This window comes from Gorilla gorilla, chromosome 23 (assembly GCF_029281585.2).
Source record: "Gorilla gorilla gorilla isolate KB3781 chromosome 23, NHGRI_mGorGor1-v2.1_pri, whole genome shotgun sequence".
Classification (NCBI taxonomy): domain Eukaryota; kingdom Metazoa; phylum Chordata; class Mammalia; order Primates; family Hominidae; genus Gorilla; species Gorilla gorilla.
The window spans coordinates 16699178-16717365 of NC_086018.1; the positions used below are offsets into that span (position 1 = coordinate 16699178).

The 18188-nt window shown below is 43.9% G+C and overlaps 1 protein-coding gene across 6 annotated transcripts in view; it reads right to left on the minus strand.

Annotated features, from left to right (window-relative positions):
• Nucleotides 1-18188, minus strand: part of CLTCL1 (clathrin heavy chain like 1) — a 112810-nt gene that overhangs the window by 88570 nt on the left and 6052 nt on the right. For all 6 annotated transcript variants that reach the window (XM_004063013.3, XM_004063012.3, XM_055374935.1 and 3 more), the window contains exon 2: nucleotides 8173-8380. In XM_004063013.3, coding sequence (XP_004063061.2) covers nucleotides 8173-8380 — 208 coding nt within the window. The remainder of the gene's footprint in view (nucleotides 1-8172; nucleotides 8381-18188) is intronic.

The following is an 18188-nucleotide window of genomic DNA, read 5'->3' on the forward strand; positions in this document are numbered from 1 at the left end:
ACCCAAAATGTATGTGGCAATTCAAAGGATCTCGTTTCAAAGAGTTTCAAAAACTATTTTGAAAAACACTAAGTTGGAGTACCAATACTATCTGACTTCCAAATTACCATAAAGCTACAACTATCAAGTAATCAGTGCAAGAATGGGCACAGATCTGGGTCGGGCACAGTGGCTCACACCTGTAATCCCAATACTTTGTGAGGCTGAGGCAGGTGGATTACCTGAGGTCAGGAGTTCAAGACCAGCCTGGCCAACATGGGGAAACCCCATCTCTACTAAGCATACAAAAAACTAGCCAGGCATGGTGGCAGGCACCTGTAATCCCAGCTACTTGGAAGGCTGAGGCAGGAGAATCGCTTGAACCCAGGAGGCAGAGGTTGCAGTGAGCCAAGAATGCGCCCCTGCACTCCAGGCTGGGTGAGAAGAGCAAGACTCTGTCTCAAAAAAAAAAAAAAAAATTAAAACTACAAAACCATAGGCTAAGCACTCTTAGCTATGACTCCAAAAGCATGATCCATTAAAGAAAAAAAAATAGGTAAGTTGGGCTTCATCAAAATTAGTAAGTTTTGCCCTCCAAAACATATCCTATGGTTTGAATGTTTTTTGTTCTCTCCAAAATGCATGCTGAAACTTCATCCCCAAGTGTTGGGAGATGGAGCCTTTTGGGAGGCAAGCCCTCATGTTCTCACAAAAGAGCTTGATGGAGGGACTTAGGTTCCTTTTTGCCCTTCTGTCACAGTGTTCCTCCCCTCCAGAGGATGCAGCAACAGGGGCCATCTTGGAAGTGGAGTGTGAACCCTTAACAGACACACTATCTGGTAGCATCTTAATCTTGGACTTCCCAGCCTCCAGAACTATGAGAAATAAATTTCTATTCTTTATAGATTTCCCAGTGTCAGCCATTTCATTATAGCAGCACAAACAGACTAAGACAAGATGTCATTAGGAGAATGAAAAGACAAGGTACAGACTGGGAGAAAATATATGTAAATCACATAGCTGATAAACTATGTATATCCAGAATATATAAAGAACTCTTATAATTCAATAATAAGATGGACAACCCAATTAAGAACTGGGCAAAAGATTTAAATAGACATTTCTCAGAAAATATATATAAATGGTTAATAATCATATTTAAAAATAAAAGATATTTAACATAATTAGGCATTAGAGAAATACAAATTAAAACCACAAAATGTTAGTACACAACCACTGGAATTGCTATAATAAGAAAGATAGTATCAAGTGTTGGCATGGATGTGCGGAGAAACTGGCATCCTCATACATTGCTGATGGGTACATAAAATGAGACAGTCACTTTGGAAAACAGTTGGGCAGTTTCTTAAAAAGCTAAACAGGGCCAGGTGCGGTGGCTCATGCCTGTAATTCCAGCAATTTGGGAGGCCAACGCAGGTGGATCACAAGGTCAGATCAAGACCATCCTGGCCAACATGGTGAAACCTCATCTCTACTAAAAAATACAAAAATTAGCCAGTCGTGGCGGCACATACCTGTAGTCCCAGCTACTCAGGAGGCTGAGGCAGGAGAATTGCTTGAACCCGGGAGGTGGAGGCTGCAGTGAGCCGCAATAGCGCCACTGCACTCCAGCCTGGGTGACAGAGCAAGACTCCTCAAAAAAAAAAAAAAAAGAAAAAAAAAGGCTAAACAGGCCAGTAGTGGTGGCTCACGCCTGTAATCCCAGCACTTTGGGAGGCCAAAGGGGTGGATCATGAGGTCAGGACTTCAAGACCAGCATGGCTGAGATGGTGAAACCCCATCTCTACAAAAAACACAAAAAAATTAGCCAGGCGCAATGGCAGGTGCCTGTAATCCCAGCTACTTGGGAGGCTGAGGCAGGAGAATCACTTGAACCTAGGCAGCAGAGGTTACAGTGAGCCAATATCACGCCATTGCACTCCAGCCTGGATGGGCGATAGAGTGAGACTCCATCTCAAAAGAAAAAGCTAAATAAATTTACCATATGATCCAGCAATTCTACTCCACCCAAGAGAAATGAAAATATATGTCCACATGCACACATATGTTTATTGCAGCACTATTTACAATAGCAAAGACATGGAACCAACCCAAATGCCCATCAGTGATGGACTGGAAAATGTGGTACATATACACCACGGAATACTATGCAGCCACAAAAAGAAATGAGATCATGTCCTTTGCAGGGACATGGATGAAGCTGGAAGCCATCATCCTCAGCTAACTAACACAGGAACAGAAAACCAAACACTGCATGTTCTCACTCATAAGTGGGAGCTGAACAAGTGAACACATGGACACAGCGAGGGGAACAACACACACCAGGCCTGTCAGGGGAGTGGGGGGCGAAGAGAGGGAGAGCATCAGGACAAAGTTAATGTATGCAGGGCTTAAAACCTAGAGGATGGGTTGATAGGGGAAGCAAACCACCATGGCACATGTATACCTATGTAATAAACCTGCATGTTCTGCACATGTATCCTGGAACTTAAAGTAAAATAAAAAAAAAAAAAAGAAATTGCAGAACAACAACAACAAAGAAAATATGTCCACACAAAGACTTGTCAGTGAGCATTGATAGCAGCAATATTCTTAATAGCTAAAAACTGGAAACAATCCAAATGTCCATCAACTGGTGAATGGAAAAACAAAATGTGGCATATCCATACAATGAAACACTATTAGACAATAAAAAGGAACAAACTACTGATACATGTTATAACATGGATGGACCTCAAAAACACTATGCTAGGTAAAGGAAGCCAGATGTAAAAGACTATATATTGTATGATTCCATTTATTTGAATTGTCTACAAGAAAGTCTGTTGAGGAAGAAAGCAGATGAGTTGCTGCCTCGGGCCGGGAGCAGGAGTGAGAATGGTTCTAAACAGGCATGAGGAAACTTTCTGGAGTTGCAGACATGTTCCAAAACTGTATTGTAGAGACGATTCCACAACTCTATGAATTCACTAAAAATCACGGAGAAGGAGTGAATGTTGGTCGGGCGCGGTGGCTCATGCCTGTAATCCCAGCACTTTGGGAGGCTGAGGCAGGTGGATCACAAGGTCAGGAGATTGAGACCATCCTGGCTAACATGGTGAAACCCCGTCTCTACTAAAAATACAAAAAATTAGCTGGGTGTGATGGTGGGCACCTGTAGTCCCAGCTACTCGGGAGGCTGAGGCAGGAGAATGGTGTGAACCCGGGAGGTGGAGGTTGCAGTGAGCCAAGACCATGCCACTGCACTCCAGCCTGGGCAACAGAGCGAGACTCCAACTCAAAAAAAAAAAAAAAAAAAAAAAGAATAAGTGAATGTTATAGTATGTAAATTATACTTGAAAAAAGCAGACAAAGAAAGATATAAAAAAAAAATCTGGACCAAAAATTCTTGGTGGTACGCTGTCAGGATGGGGGTACCTTTTAGTGTCAAGCAGCCTTAGATCACAGAGGAAATTTCTTCTAGCTTGAAAACTTGTCAAGTTGTCCTTAGCCTGGTTTAAATGAACATGTGTTTATGAGGCACAAAATATTCAGCATCACTAAAAGGACCAAAAAAGGACCAGCCTTCTTTGGGAAATACTTCAGGTCAGACTTAAGTAGTCAAGGTGAGGAGGGGGCCTCCAGGGGGTGCCATTCCCCCTCTTCTATCCCCCACTGAGCTCAGTGCCAACTCTGCCGCACAGATACTAGATTAGCCTATACTCCATCTACTTCTAAAAATTAAGAGAAAAAAGGTAAAGTTTGTAAAAAGAGATACATATAAATACTGAAAAGGTAATGTGATATGGTTTGGTTCTGTGTCCCCACTCAAATCTCATCTCAAGTTGTAGTTCCCAGTGCTGGAGAGGGACCTGGTGGGAGGTGATTGGATCATGGAGGCAGATTTCCCCCTTGCTGTTCTGGTGATAGTGAGTGAGTTCTCACGAGATCTGATGGGTATAAGTGTGTGTGTGGCTACTCTGGACACACTGCCTGTGGGTTAGCCCTGCTCTGCAAGGAGCAGTTAAAAAAAAGTGTGTGTATGGCACTCCCCCTTTTGTTCTCTCTCTACTGCTCCGCTACGTTAAGACATGCTTGCTTCCCCTTCACCTTCTGCCATGATTATAAGTTTCCTAAGGCCTCCTAGCCAAGCTTCCTATATAGCCTATGGAACTGTGAGTCAATTCAACCTCTTTTCTTCATAAATTATCCTGTCTCAGGTAGTTCTTTATAGCAGTGTGAGAACGGACCAACACACAATGTTTCATAATAAAATTGACAATATCACACCTAGGCCAGTAATGCAAGGTATCTGCCAACTTTCCCTATAAAAGGACATAAAAGACCTCTGTCTGTTTTGTTTTGTTTTGTTTTGTTTTTACAACTCCTCATAAAAACCATTCTTGGCCAAGTGAGGTGGCTCACATCAGTAGTCTCAGGACTTTGGAAGGCTGAGGTGAGAGGATCATTTTAGGCCAGGAGTTTGAGATCAGCCTGGGCAACATAGTCAGATACCATCTCTACAAACAATGTTTAAACATTAGCTGGGCATGGTGGCACGTGCCTGTAGTCCTAGCTACTTCGGAGGCTGACGCAGGAGGATTGTTTGAGCCCAGGAGTTCAAGGCTACAGTGAGCCATGATCACATCACTGCATTCCTGCCTGGATGACAGAGAGAGACCTGATCTTAAAACAAATAAAAAACATTCCTAGTTCAGGAGCAAAAAGCAGACCGTTTGCCAATCCCTCAGTTAAGGTGTTCCACTAAAATCATAAGTAACAGATGAGTAATTCTGCCACCACTTCATGCTCTTTAAGTCAAAGGCAAAATGTATCTGGTTTTAAAGAATTCACCACAAATCCATCAGCAAAGAAAGTATGAACAGAGACTGGGTACTGGGTAAGTGAATCTGCTCCAGGCTTCTCCAGAAAGCTGGGCAATGACGTGGACTGAGTATCTCTGAGCACTTGGGAGTTCACGGCCAGGCATGAGGACAGGCTGCAATGGTGTCCCTTTTAATTTTTTTTTGAGACGGAGTTTCGCTCTTTTTTGTTTGTTTGTTTGAGACAGAGCTTCGCTCTTGTTGCCCAGGCTAGAGTGCAATAGCACGATCTTGGCTCACTGCAACCTCTGCCTCCCAGGTTCAAGTGATTCTCCCGCCTCAGCCTCCCGAGTAACTGAGATTACAGGTGCACGCCACCACGCCCAGCTAATTTTTGTATTTTTAGTAGAGAGGAGGTTACTCCACGTTGGTCAGGCTGGTCTCGAACTCCCGACCTCCAGGTGATCTGCCTGCCTCGGCCTCCCAAAGTGTTGGGATTACAGGCGTGAGCCACCGTGCCCGGCCTTAATTTAATTTAATATTATTTTTAGGGACAGGGTCTTGCTCTGTCACCCAGGCTGGAATGCAGTGGCGCGATAATAGCTCACTACAACTTCGAACTCCTGGGCTCAAGTAATTCTCCAGCCTTGGCCTCCCAAAGCACTGGGATTACAGACATGAGCCACCTGGCCTAGCCCTTTTCATAAAGGGAGGTCCGAGAGCTGCTTCACAAGCCCCTTTCCAATCACAAAACTTCACCAGCCAAAATGGGAAAAATCTGTGAGATACAAGGTGCGGGCCCCCCCCCACACCCTGTATTTCTGCACTGGATCCTAGAAGCTAGTCAAGGTGTGTGATATGGCAGAGGACTCTGAGGAGCTCACTTACAAATCAATCATCTCCATCAACCAATCACTATACAAACAACTCTTTCTTCAAAGACAGTTTGCTCATTTTGGTGTAGGGCCTTGAAAACACACTGTACATCCTCCACTTGTCAACAATTTATACTACAACGATCTGAGATTTTACTGCTACAGAATTAGCAGTAAAAATAAGATAAAGCCTTAAAATTATGTCCCTTTTTGGTTCCAGAGTCTTACACTTCCCTACGGAAAAGAAAACAAGACTCAACACGTTATAGTTGAAGTGATTTATATGACCATTAAGAACGAAAATAAAAAGCAGCAGCCCCTGCCACCTGGAAGCTGGCCTGGCAATCACAGCAAGGCCACGCTGCTCTCCTGATGGACATAAACCACCTTGGAGAACACCAGCCTCAGGCAAGGGCCCTCTGAGACCACAATCAAGTGAGACACAGCAAGCACAGAAAAAACAAGGTTACTGCGCAACTCACAAAATACCAACACGCCTCTCTTTCAGCTAAAATGAGTGACTGCTACTTCTTTACCCATTATAGCTTTAATCTCACTCTAGTCTTCCCTCCCTAATAGATGAAATTTATTGAGATACACAATCATAAAAATTTCCCCCACTTGCTGCCAACATCCAATCTACAGCAAACCCCTGCTTCCTTAGACTGCCCCCTAAATCATCCAACCAAAGCCCAAATCCTATAAAAGGCTCTAACACCTTCTTACTGAGACACTCCCCAGTTCCCCATGGCGTGTGTTCTCTCCCGCTGCAACAGTAAACCCACCTTGTTCAACTGCAAGTGTGTTCCTGGTGGTCTTTGGCTGGAAGGGATTGACAATATCTAACTATTGCGTTCTCTTTACTCCCCGACTCCACACCACAACACACACACACACACACACCCTAGGAGCTCCGCACTGCACATTCTTAAAGAGAACTGTACCAGAAAACCAGGAAGATTAAAATGCAGATCATTTCTGAGACCTGCTGAAAACACTAAACAGCAAACAAAACCGCAAACAACATGCTAAATAAGGCCTCTCAAAAGTACTACAACAAGGCTGGGTACAGTGGCTCATGCCTATAATCCAAGCACTTTGAGAGGCCAAGGCAGGAGGATCACTTGAGGCCAGGAGCTCAAGACCAGCCTGAACAACATGGTGAGACCCCCTTCTCTACAAATATTTTTTTAAGTACTACAACAACATAAAATGCAGAAAAGGGCGACACTGCAAGGCAAATATTCCATCAAAAAGAGCCAAGGGGTAAGTGACAAAGTAAGAGACAGATAAAAGCATCATCAATACCCCATAATTGTAATAATTTCTAACCAAAATCATTTATACTGCTTACACTATATGTTCAAATAATTACTTTGACAAGATTACAAGGGAAAAGGTAGGGTTGGTAATAGAACAAAGATCCTTTCAAATAAAATAATTTCAGTTATTTCTTTTTAAATAGAAAGGTCTTAACTTTCAGATGTCCTTCTACCTACTGAAATGACCACGTAGACACTATTTCTGTAACAAAATAGAAGCCTAGGCAAAGCTAATATTTGGCATTCACAAATTTTACATCCAGAAACAGTTTTTGCTTTTGTTTCTTTTTTTTTTTTTAGACCGATTTTTGCTCTTGTTGTCCAGGCTGGAGTGCAATGGCGCGATCTCTGCTCACCGCAACCTCCACCTCCTGGGTTCAAGAGATTCTCCTCAGCCTTCCTGAGGAGCTGGGATTACAGGCATGTGCCACCACGCCCAGCTAATTTTTTGTATTTTTAATAGAGATGGGGTTTCTCCATGTTGGTCAGGCTAGTCTTCGAACTCCCAACCTCAGGTGATCTGCCTGCTTCAGCCTCCCAAAGTGCTGGGATTACAGGCATGAGTCACTGCGCCCAGCCCAGGTTTTGCTTTTCAAAGTAACTGATACTGCATTTCACACAAAACATTAAGTCTACTGCATACATAATCCTTTTATTTGCCAAATGAAGGCAATATAAGAAGATTCTATATTTTTCAAGATAACTAGAAGGTTTTAAGCACCCAAGACTCCCTGATTTCAAGGAAGTGAAATTCTGTTAATTATCAGCTCCTCTATCATTGATGTGTTTCACAGGAGGAAAACCCCCGAGCCTGTGTCGACGGATGACCGGAAGCACCACTGCAGCAGGCCCTCAGGCAAGGGGGCCACACAGCCTTCCTGGGAAACATGCACAGTGCTGTTGTGCGTTCCTAGTCACATGAAGACAAAGGCATGGGCATTTTCTTCCTCTCGGTGTGTCTGGCGCTGTGGGTGATGTTACCAAGAAGCTCTGGTGCTCAGGGGCCTCTTACTAGGGCACATTAAACATAACTTTTGCTAAAACTTTTGGAATTAAGTTGAATACTATTGATGAACACTTTGCCATGAGCTTAGTGACACTTGTTCAATATTTAAGGTAACAAAGCAGTTAAAATGAGGTAAGATTCCTTTCTAACAATCCCATCAGGTTTACCTTTCAGAGCTATCACCTTAGAGGCTGGATTCATGATGGCACTCTCTGCAGAGATAGGCCGTCGGATCGGAGCCATTGAGTCACTCATGTCAATGATCGTGACCTGGGCCTGCTCACCGATTTTCTCTCGGATACATATGAACTTGTCAGATTCCATGGTCAGTGTGCTGAATCCAATGTTAGCTGGATTAATTCCAAGGTTTTGGAGCTAAACAGAAAAAAAGCATTTGATTAAGTTTTTTTCCTCTGAAATGGATTGACCCTAGCCAAAAGCAAAAGAGGAGAAGTTAAATAAAATTTAGAAAAAAGTTAACATTAGGTAAACACTTGAAGGAAACATTAGCTTGCTTTTCTACACCTGTAATAGATCCACCCAAGCCTGTGAATCAACTCTCAAGGGGATTACCAACCCACAGTGGAGATAAGACATGTGCAGAATGACACTAGGCAGTGTCAAGGATGCCACAAGTGATACAGACAGGAGGAGATGAGTTGGGGGTGAACTCCCAAAGAACACCATCAGATAAGGTGTCACAGATAAGCCCACCACTGAGGAGAGCTTTGGGAGGAAGGAGGTCTTGGAGAGGTGAAGGCGAGGGAAGTGGAAGGGAAAAAGGGAGGAAACACAAAACCTGATTTCTCCAAAAGGCAAGAAAAAAGAACTGGCCAAAAGTTTTTGCTTAAACATTTCCCTAGATATCATCAAATCTGTCTAAATCTGACTTGAATGAATTTCTAAGTCAGTGTGAATACTTCCTGGAGAGTCTGGGGTTAATAAGAAAGTCAGCAGGTTTGGCACATCTTCCAGGGCCGATGGATTGCTACTACTGTGTAAACTGAAACCAAGCACTTTTCTCCAAAGGCCATCTTATACACAGTGCCTGGGCTAAATCAAGACCTGTTAATGGGATAAGCTTCAATGAAAACCTCTGGGAAAACACATACTCAATAAATGTTTATCACTCCCACAAAGCACCAAGCTTACTTCTATAAATTTCTCTGCTCTGACCTACCTACAAGACACCGTTATTTATTTATTTACTTATTTACTTATTTATTTTTTGAGCCGGAGTCTCGCTCTGTTGCCCAGGCTGGAGTGCAGTGGTGCGATCTCGGCTCACTGCAAGCTCTGCCTCCCGGGTTCACGCCATTCTCCTGCCTCAGACTCCCAAGTAGCTGGGACTTCAGGTGCCCGCCACCACGCCTGGCTATTTTTTGTATTTTTTTTTAGTAGAGACGGGGTTTCACCGTGTTAGCCAGGATGGTCTCGATCTCCTGACCTCGTGATCCGCCCTCCTCAGCCTCCCAAAGCGCTGGGATTACAGGAGTGAGCCACCGCGTCTGGTCGACACCTTTATTTTTAAACACTGTTCTGTTCAGCCCCAATTCTACTGCTACTGATTGGACCACTTAACATCTGTTACCTTGTGTAACCTTGAAGAGGCTCACACTAGCAACAAAGATCATGGACCACTGCATTAAAATCACACCACCCTTTGGAAGGAACACAAGTGAGACTGTTCATACTGAGAGTATAATTCAGGACGGTGCCTTGTTTGTCTTTTGTAGCAGAGTCTAGCACATACTGGATGTTCCAGCTGCTGAGTGGAGCAGGCTACAGGACAAGTCGCCTCATCTCATCTTCCTGTTAACCCACTGAGACAAGCATCTCACACACACTTTACACTTGGGAAAAACAAAGTGTTGGGGTTAAGAAATCTTTCAGAAATTACAAAGCTGATTAATGATGGAGCCAGGTATAATAAAGCCTGTGTTCTGACCACAATACTGAGTTGTTTGAAATTCATATTCCATTTTAACACAGAAAAGATAAACTAAGTGGTGATTATGTTCCCAAATGAGTCCACCAAAACAAACAAAAACACATATAACAGCAAAAAAACAAAACATTACTTCATAACTGTAGTGAAATAATTTTTTAAAAAATAGAACTTGCCAATTGATATTGCCATTACTACAAGAAAGTCCCTTCATGTTCCAACCTTGGGTTATAGCAAGGAAAATAATGCTAGGAGTGGTTTAGTAAGCCTAGGAAAAACCAAAGTATTTTTCCTGTTCTCACACATCACTCAACACAAGACTGCCAACGCCAGATGTGGGGGGGTTTCTCCAGCAGACACCACCTAGATATCCTACAATTTCATTCAATTCTGACAATATCTACCTGGAAATAGTATCAGATCCCACAGGTTGAGGGCTCAGTCCCATAAGATTGACTCCACTTCAGACACCAATCGCAAGCCCCAGGCTGTGGCCCGTACTTCTGACCATCCAGCTATAAAGCAGGGTTCCCATGACCTTCTTCCTGGGTTTGACTAATTTGTTGGAGTGGCTAACAGAACTCAAGGAAACACGTTTCTCATTTATTACAAAGGATACTGATGAACCGCCAGATGGAAGAGGCGCATAGAGAAAGGCGCGAGGGGTGTCCTTGCCTCTTCCAGCACGCTGCTCTTCAGGGACCTCCATGTGTTCAGCTATCATGGAGCTCCCGACATCTATCTACACATCAGCACCACACTACTTTATTTATGGAGGTTTTGTAACATCTGGTGGGGCCTGCCGTCCTCAGCACTTGTTACTTTTGGAATTTTCTTAGGTATTATATTGCTTAACATTTTGTAAGTCTAAAAAAAAATTCAAGCCCCAAAATAAGAATATGGGGGCCATTTGTGGCAGGCGAAGTCATGAGACTGGACGGAAGCACCAAGAGAGACCGTGAAAAGTGAGAGAATGGTTTGGAAGCCCAGGGCACAGAGCCCCAGGACACACCAAGGCTTAGAAGGGAGGCAGAAGAGCAGCCCATGAAGATGGACATAATTTACTTAAGTAAAGTTAACGTATTTAAGTAAACCAAGAATAAAAGATAACAGAAGCCCCACAAGCACAACCACTGATACTTAGTAAACCAGGAAACCATATTATCACAACCAAAGAAAACCTCCTAGTCTCACTACCTTTCTCACAAATGAGCCATGTTCAAATTCCATCATCCTCTCCTAGTTTAGTTCCCTGCTGGCTTATACAACAACATCCAAGGTCATAAATTCCTGGAGGACATAGATCAGATTAGTGGGGTTTTTGTTTTGCTTTGTTTTTGAGACGGAGTCTAGCTCTGTCCCCCAGGCTGGAGTGCAGTGGCGTGATCTCGGCTCACTGCAACATCCACCTCCCGGGTTCAAGCGATTCTCCAGCCTCAGCCTCCTGGGTAGCTGGGATTACAGGCACTCACCACCACGCCCAGCTATTTTTTGTATTTTTAGTAGAGACGGGGTTTCACCATGTTGGCCAGGCTGGTCTCGAACTCCTGACCTGTGGTGATCCACCTGCCTTGGCCTCCCAAAGTGCTGGGATTACAGGCTTGAGCCACCACAACTGGACAGATTAGTGTTATTTACTGTCTGCAATTAATAGAAAAATCCTGAAAAATAGAATAATACAAATGCCCTAGAAGTTACAGTATTTATGTATTTATTTATTTATTTGAGACAGTCTCGCTGCGACACCCATCCTGGAGTGCAATGGCACAATCTTGGTTCACTGCAACCTCCGCTTCCCGAGTTCAAGCAATTCTCCTGCCTCACCCTCCTGAGTAGCTGGGACTACAGGCATGCGCCACCACGCTCGGCTAATTTTTGTAATTTTTAATAGAGACGGGGTTTCACCATATTGGCTAGGCTGGTCTCAAACTCCTGACCTCAAGTAATTTGCCTGCCTTGGCCTCCCAAAGTGCTAGGATTTACAATATTTATTAACAAAACAGAGGACAGTGGGATTCCAGAAGATAAGACTGCTGCATTTGAAGTTTCCCCTCCAAATTCTACAACATTATCCATCAGATTTGTGAGCCCTTTGAAAAGAAAAACATGAATACCTGCAATCAATAGGGGCTCACTAAGAAGTCAAGCCAAACCAATCTAATTTTCTTGAAGCCAAGTAAATGTGATAGAATAAATCTTCATTTCAGCAAAGTATCTGGCTTACCTCTGCTGAGGTAGCCAAAGTAACTTTCACAGATAATCAGTCCCCTACCCCAAGCCTTTTATCTGTGGCATGCTTATAGAATAGAGAGCTTTGCTTTGTGTTAGTTATTCATATTTACTTAATCTCTTGTTTCTTCTCAGAGTCAAATTCATTTTGAATCCATCAAAACATTTAGCACATGAAAGCCCAAACAATGTATGAAACAAAAGACTCTTGGAAAGAGGTAGAAAAGCATGAGGAGAGCTTGTGTCCACAGCTGAACTGCACCTCAGTGGTGCTGGCCACATGGATCTGTCTGTCTGCTGCCAGGGCCCAGAACTCTGACCTTAATCATCTGCTAGTCAATATTCTGAATAATGACTCTAACCAAAGTCATATACAGGGACTGTTTTATCGGCTAAGGTTATGCTTTGAGACTGTCAATAATACTAGAGTAACAATCAGAATCTTAACAGATTTGAAAGGACTATGAAATTAAAAAGATAAATGTACACAAATAAAATACTACATTTGTGTTAAGTATAAAAAGAAAAGATCAAAGCTTGCTTCAAAAAGCAGCTCTAATACATAAAATGTCAACCAAATGCAATGCATAGGCCTTCTTTGGATGCTGATTCAAATAAACCAAATGTATAAAGCATTTGAGACAAATAGAGAAACAACACTGACAAGATACTGGATGATACTGAGAAACTACTGATTTTTTTTTTTAGGTGTGATGTTACTAGAGTTAAAAAATAAAGAATTCTTAGTGTATATCAATGGATGAATAGATAAGCAAAATGTGTTATACACATGCAATAGGATTATTATTCAGCCTTAAAAAGGAAGCAAATTCTGACACATGCTACAACATGAATGAACCTTGAGGTCATTATGCTAAGTAAAAAAAAAACAAGGTCTGGTGAGGTGGCTCACGCCTGTAATCCCAGCACTTTGGGAGGCTGAGGCGGGTGGGTCGCTTGAGGTCAGGAGATCGAGACCAGCCTGGCCAACACGGTGAAACCCTGTCTCTACCAAAAATACACAAATTAGCCAGGCATAGTGGCGGGCGCCTGTAATCCCAGCTACTTGGGAGGCGGAGGCAGGAGAATCACCTGAACCCAGGAGGTGGAGGTTGCAGTGTGCTGAGATTGTGCTACTGCACTCCAGCCTGGGCAACAGAGCGAGACTCCATCTCAAAAAAAAAAAAAAAAAGACAGTCACACCAAAAGACAAATATTGTATAATTCCATTTATATCCAGTATGTAGAAGAGTCAAATCTATAGAGACAAAAAGTAGATGGGGTTGGGGGGAGGAGTGTGAATCGGGAGTCATTTCTTAACAGGTATGGAGCACCCATTTTACAAGATGAAAAGAGTTGTGGGCCGGGCGCGGCGGCTCACACCTGTAATCCCAGCACTCTGGGAGGCCGAGGCGGGCAGATCACGAGGTCAGGAGATCGAGACCATCCTGGCTAACACAGTGAAACCCTGTCTCTACTAAAAAAAAAATACAAAAAAATTAGCCAGGCATGGTGGCGGGTGCCTGTAGTCCCAGCTACTCAGGAGGCTGAGGCAGGAGAATGGCGTGAACCCAGGAGGCGGAGCTTGCAGTGAGCCGAGATTGCACCACTGCACTCTAGCCTGGGCGACAGAGCGAGACCCCGTCTCAAAAAAAAAAAAAAAGAAAAGAGTTTTGGAGATGGATGGTGGTGATGGCTGCACAACAATTTGAATGTACTTAATATCACTAAAATGTACACCTAAAAATGGTTAAGATGATAAATTTATGTTATGTATATTTTACCACAATTTTAAAACTTGGAAAAAAATAACAAAGAGTTCTCTCTTGGTGACACATCCTAAAGTGTTTAAGGATAAAACAAGATCTGGGATTGGCCTCAATAAAATTTGGCAGTGATCAGAGACGTAAGTAAAACAAAGCTGGCCACGTATTGGTAAGCAATCATTCTTGGTCTTGTCAACCTATCTGGATTTTCCGGCTTTAGCAGAATAGGACTGGATGCTCTCCAGACAGAGCAGTGCACTTAAGCGGGCCTGGGTTTTCTAAATTGTCCTTTTGTTCTCAGTTTGGGGATCAATGTTGGGTTAATACGGTGACATTCTGATTTCAACTCCAAATACCAAGAATTGGTAACCCTGAATAATTTGTATCCAATCTCTTGAGCATAGTGGGTTCTTAAATAATAGTAGTTGAGTCAAGTTCCTTATCTAAGAGCATACATACACATGTATGGCATTTGAAAAAGGTAAAAGTCCCTCACAAATAAGAGTGTTTTAACAACTGAGAAGAGTGGATCCAAAAATAAGATAAAGACTATTAGAATCAGATTAAATTAAGACAGTAGTTCTCAACCAGCAGTGCTATTCTGCATTCTTCAGAAATGGGAAAGGGGCGGCCGGGCATGGTGGCTCACGCCTATAATCCTAGCACTTTGGAAGGTCGAGGTGGGCAGATCATAACGTCAAGAGATGGAGACCATCCTGGCCAATATGGTGAAACCCCGTCTCTACTAAAAATACAAAAATTAGCCAGGCATGGTGGCGTGCACCTGTAGTCTCAGCTACTTGGGAGGCTGAGGCAGGAGAACTGCTTCAACCCAGGAGGCGGAGGCTGCAGTGAGCCAAGATCGCGCCACTGCACTCCAGCCTGGCGACAGAGCCAAGACTCCGTCTCAAAAAAAAAAAAAGAAAAAAAAGAAATAGGCAATGGGTTCGGGCGCAGTGGGTCACGCCTGTAATCCCAGCACTTTGGGAGGCCAAGGCGGGTGGATCACTTGAGATCAGGAGTTCAGGACCAGCCTGGCCAACATGGTGAAACCCCGTCTCCACTAAAAATACAAAAATTAGCTGGGCCTTGGTGGCATGTGCCTGTAATCCCAGCTACTCAGGAGGCCGAGGCAGGAGAACCCGGGAGGTGGAGGCTGCAGCAAGCCAGGATCACTCCACTGCACTCCAGCCTGGGCGACAGAGCAAGACTCTGTCTCAAAAAAAGAAAAAGAAAAAGAAAAAAAGAAATGGGCAAGGGTAGTTTTTATGGTACAATGAGTGGGGAACTCATTCTCTACTCATTTAGCCAGGAATGCTCAATACAGGACAATCCCACAAAAATAACTTTTCCATCTAAGATGCCAGATACTACTGTGAGTTTTTCTCCATATGCAGGAACTAAGTCCCAGAAAAGTGATGTGCTGAAAAGCCAGGTTTTTTCTTTCTTTCTTTCTTTTTTTTTTTTTTTTAGACAGAGTCTTACTCTGTCACCCAGGCTGGAGTGCAGTGGTGGCACCATCTCGGCTCATTGCAACCTCTGCCTCCCCGGTTCAAGTGATTCTCCAGCCTCAGCCTCCCAAGTAGCTGGGACTACAAGTGCCCGCTACCACGCCTGGCTAATTTTCATATTTTCAGTAGAGACGGGGTTTCACCACACTGGCCAGACTGGTCTCAAACTCCTGACTTCAAGTGATCCACCCGCCTCAGCCTCCCAAATTGCTGGGATTATAGGCGTGAGCCACAGGGCCTGGCCCAGGTTTGTTTTTTTTTTCACTAGTTAGTAGAAATAACCAAGGATTCCTGATCCCTAGTATATTATTCTGATAGGTAACCTAGCTACACATTTTTTAAAAAGTTTTCTTTCTTTTTTTCTTTCTTTTGAGACAGAGTCTCGCTCTGTCACCAAGGCTGGAGTGCAGTGGTGCAATCTTGGCTTACTGCAAAGTCTGCCTCCCACACTCAACCGATTCTCATGCCTCAGCCTCCCAAGTAGCTGGGAATACAGGTGTCCGCCACCGCACCTGGCTAATTTTTGTATTTTTAGTAGAGACAGGGTTTTGCCATGTTGGCCAGGCTGGTCTTGAACTCCTGGTCTCAAGTGATCCACCTTCCTCGGCCTCCCAAAGTGCTGAGATTACAGGCATGCACCACTGCACTGGACCTTAGCTACACATTTTAAATGGCATATATAAGATTTAACTAAAGAAAGGTAAAGAAGATGCTGTCTAATGATCCTTTTCAGTTCTCAAAGCCTGCAATTAAATCAATCAAAATTCAAATCTGACAATGGGGGCCAGACATGGTGGCTCATGCCTGTAATCCCAGCACTTTGGGAGGCCGAGGCGCGTAGATCACTGGAGGTCAGGAATTCGAGACCAGCCTGGTCAACATGGTGAAGCCCTGTCTCTAGTAAAAATACAAAACTTAGCTGAGCATGGTGGCACACGCCTGTGGTCCCAGCTACTCAGGAGGCTGAGGAACAAGAATCGCTTGAACCCGGGAGGCAGAGGCTGGAATGAGCCAAGATTGTGCCACTGCACTCCAGCCTGGGTGACAGAGACAGACCCTGCCTCAAAAAAAAAAAAAAAATCTGATACTGGGGAATATGCACAAAGAAATTACTCATCTGATAGTCCTGTGGTTTCTATGTATAAGGGGCTTAAGGAAGATGTCTGCCTGGGAGGACTACAACTGTGTTTTTACAAGAGTATTAGAACATCAACTGCCTACATCAGTGAAGCCAGAATGCTTAAGTTGCGCTGAACATCCCCATGTTTTCACACCTCTGTGGACACCAATATTTTTTCTTTCTGTATCTGTCTCCTTCCCAGTCTCACTCACTGCTTTATCCTTGTGCCTAGCATATGGATGGTAAACAAGTAGTAAAACAAATTACTTGTTTCAGGGCAGTAAAATTTAGTTCATCTACAGTTTTTAAAACATACTTTGAGGGCCTGGCGTGGCAGCTCATGCCTGTAATACCAGCACTTTGGGAGGCCAAGGCAGGTGGATCACCTGAGGTCAGGAGTTGGAGACCAGCCTGGCCAACATAATGAAACCCCATCTCTGTAAAAATACAAAAATCAGCTGGGTGTGGTGGCGGGCACCTATAATCCCAGCTACTTGGGAGGCTGAAACAGGAGAATCACTTGAACACGGGAGGCGGAGGCTGCAGTGAGCCAAGACCACGCCATTGCATTCCAGCCTGGGCAACAAGAGTGAAACTCTGTTTCAAAAAAATAAATGGGCTGGGTGCAGTGGCTCACACCTGTAATCCCAGCACTTTGGGAGGCTGAGGTGGGCGGATCACGAGGTCAAGAGATTAAGACCATCCTGGCCAACATGGTGAAACCCCATCTCTACTAAAAATACAAAAATTAGCCAGGCATGGTGGCACGCACCTGTAGTCCGAGCTACTCAGAAGGCTGAAGCCAGGAGAAATCGCTTGAACCGGGGAGGCAGAGGCTGCAGTGAGCTGAGATCATGCCACTGCACTCCAGCCTGGTGGACAGAGCGAGACTCTGTCTCAAGAAAATAAAATAAAAAACACATTTTATATTTGAAACACGCCGGGCGCGGTGGCTCACGCCTGTAATCCCAGCACTTTGGGAGGCCGAGGCAGGCGGATCACAAGGTCAGGAGATCGAGACCATCCTGGCTAACACGGTGAAATGCTGTCTCTACTAAAAATATAAAAAATTAGCCGGGCGTGGTGGTGGGTGCCTGTAGTCCCAGCTACTCGGGAGGCTGAGGCAGGAGAATGGCGTGAATCCTGGAGGCAGAGGTTGCAGTGAGCCGAGATTGTGCCACTGCACTCCAGCCTGGGCAACAGAACGAGACTCCATCTAAAAAAAAAAAAAAAAAAAGAAAAAGAAAAAGAAACTTACCAAAGAGCCTTTCCTAGCCTAAAGAGGGAGCTCTGTAAATGAGGGCCTATGAAGAATGTTGACACTAAGGTCTCTTCCAGAACTTACATTCCAGGAGTAGGTTAGTTCAGGGATAGTTAACTACATTTATATAATGCTTTACAGAACTTCTCTCAAATTACACTACTACAGGTTTTCTTTATTTTAACACCAGTGCACAAGACTCTATATTTATCCCAGTTAAATGTCAACTAGCTGGATTCTGGCCTGTCAAGATATATCCGATTCTAATTTCATCACTGAACTTTGCTATCCCAGCTTTGTGGCATCCTTCTTCAGCCTGCCAAGAGTGATGGTCATCTCCCTGGCATG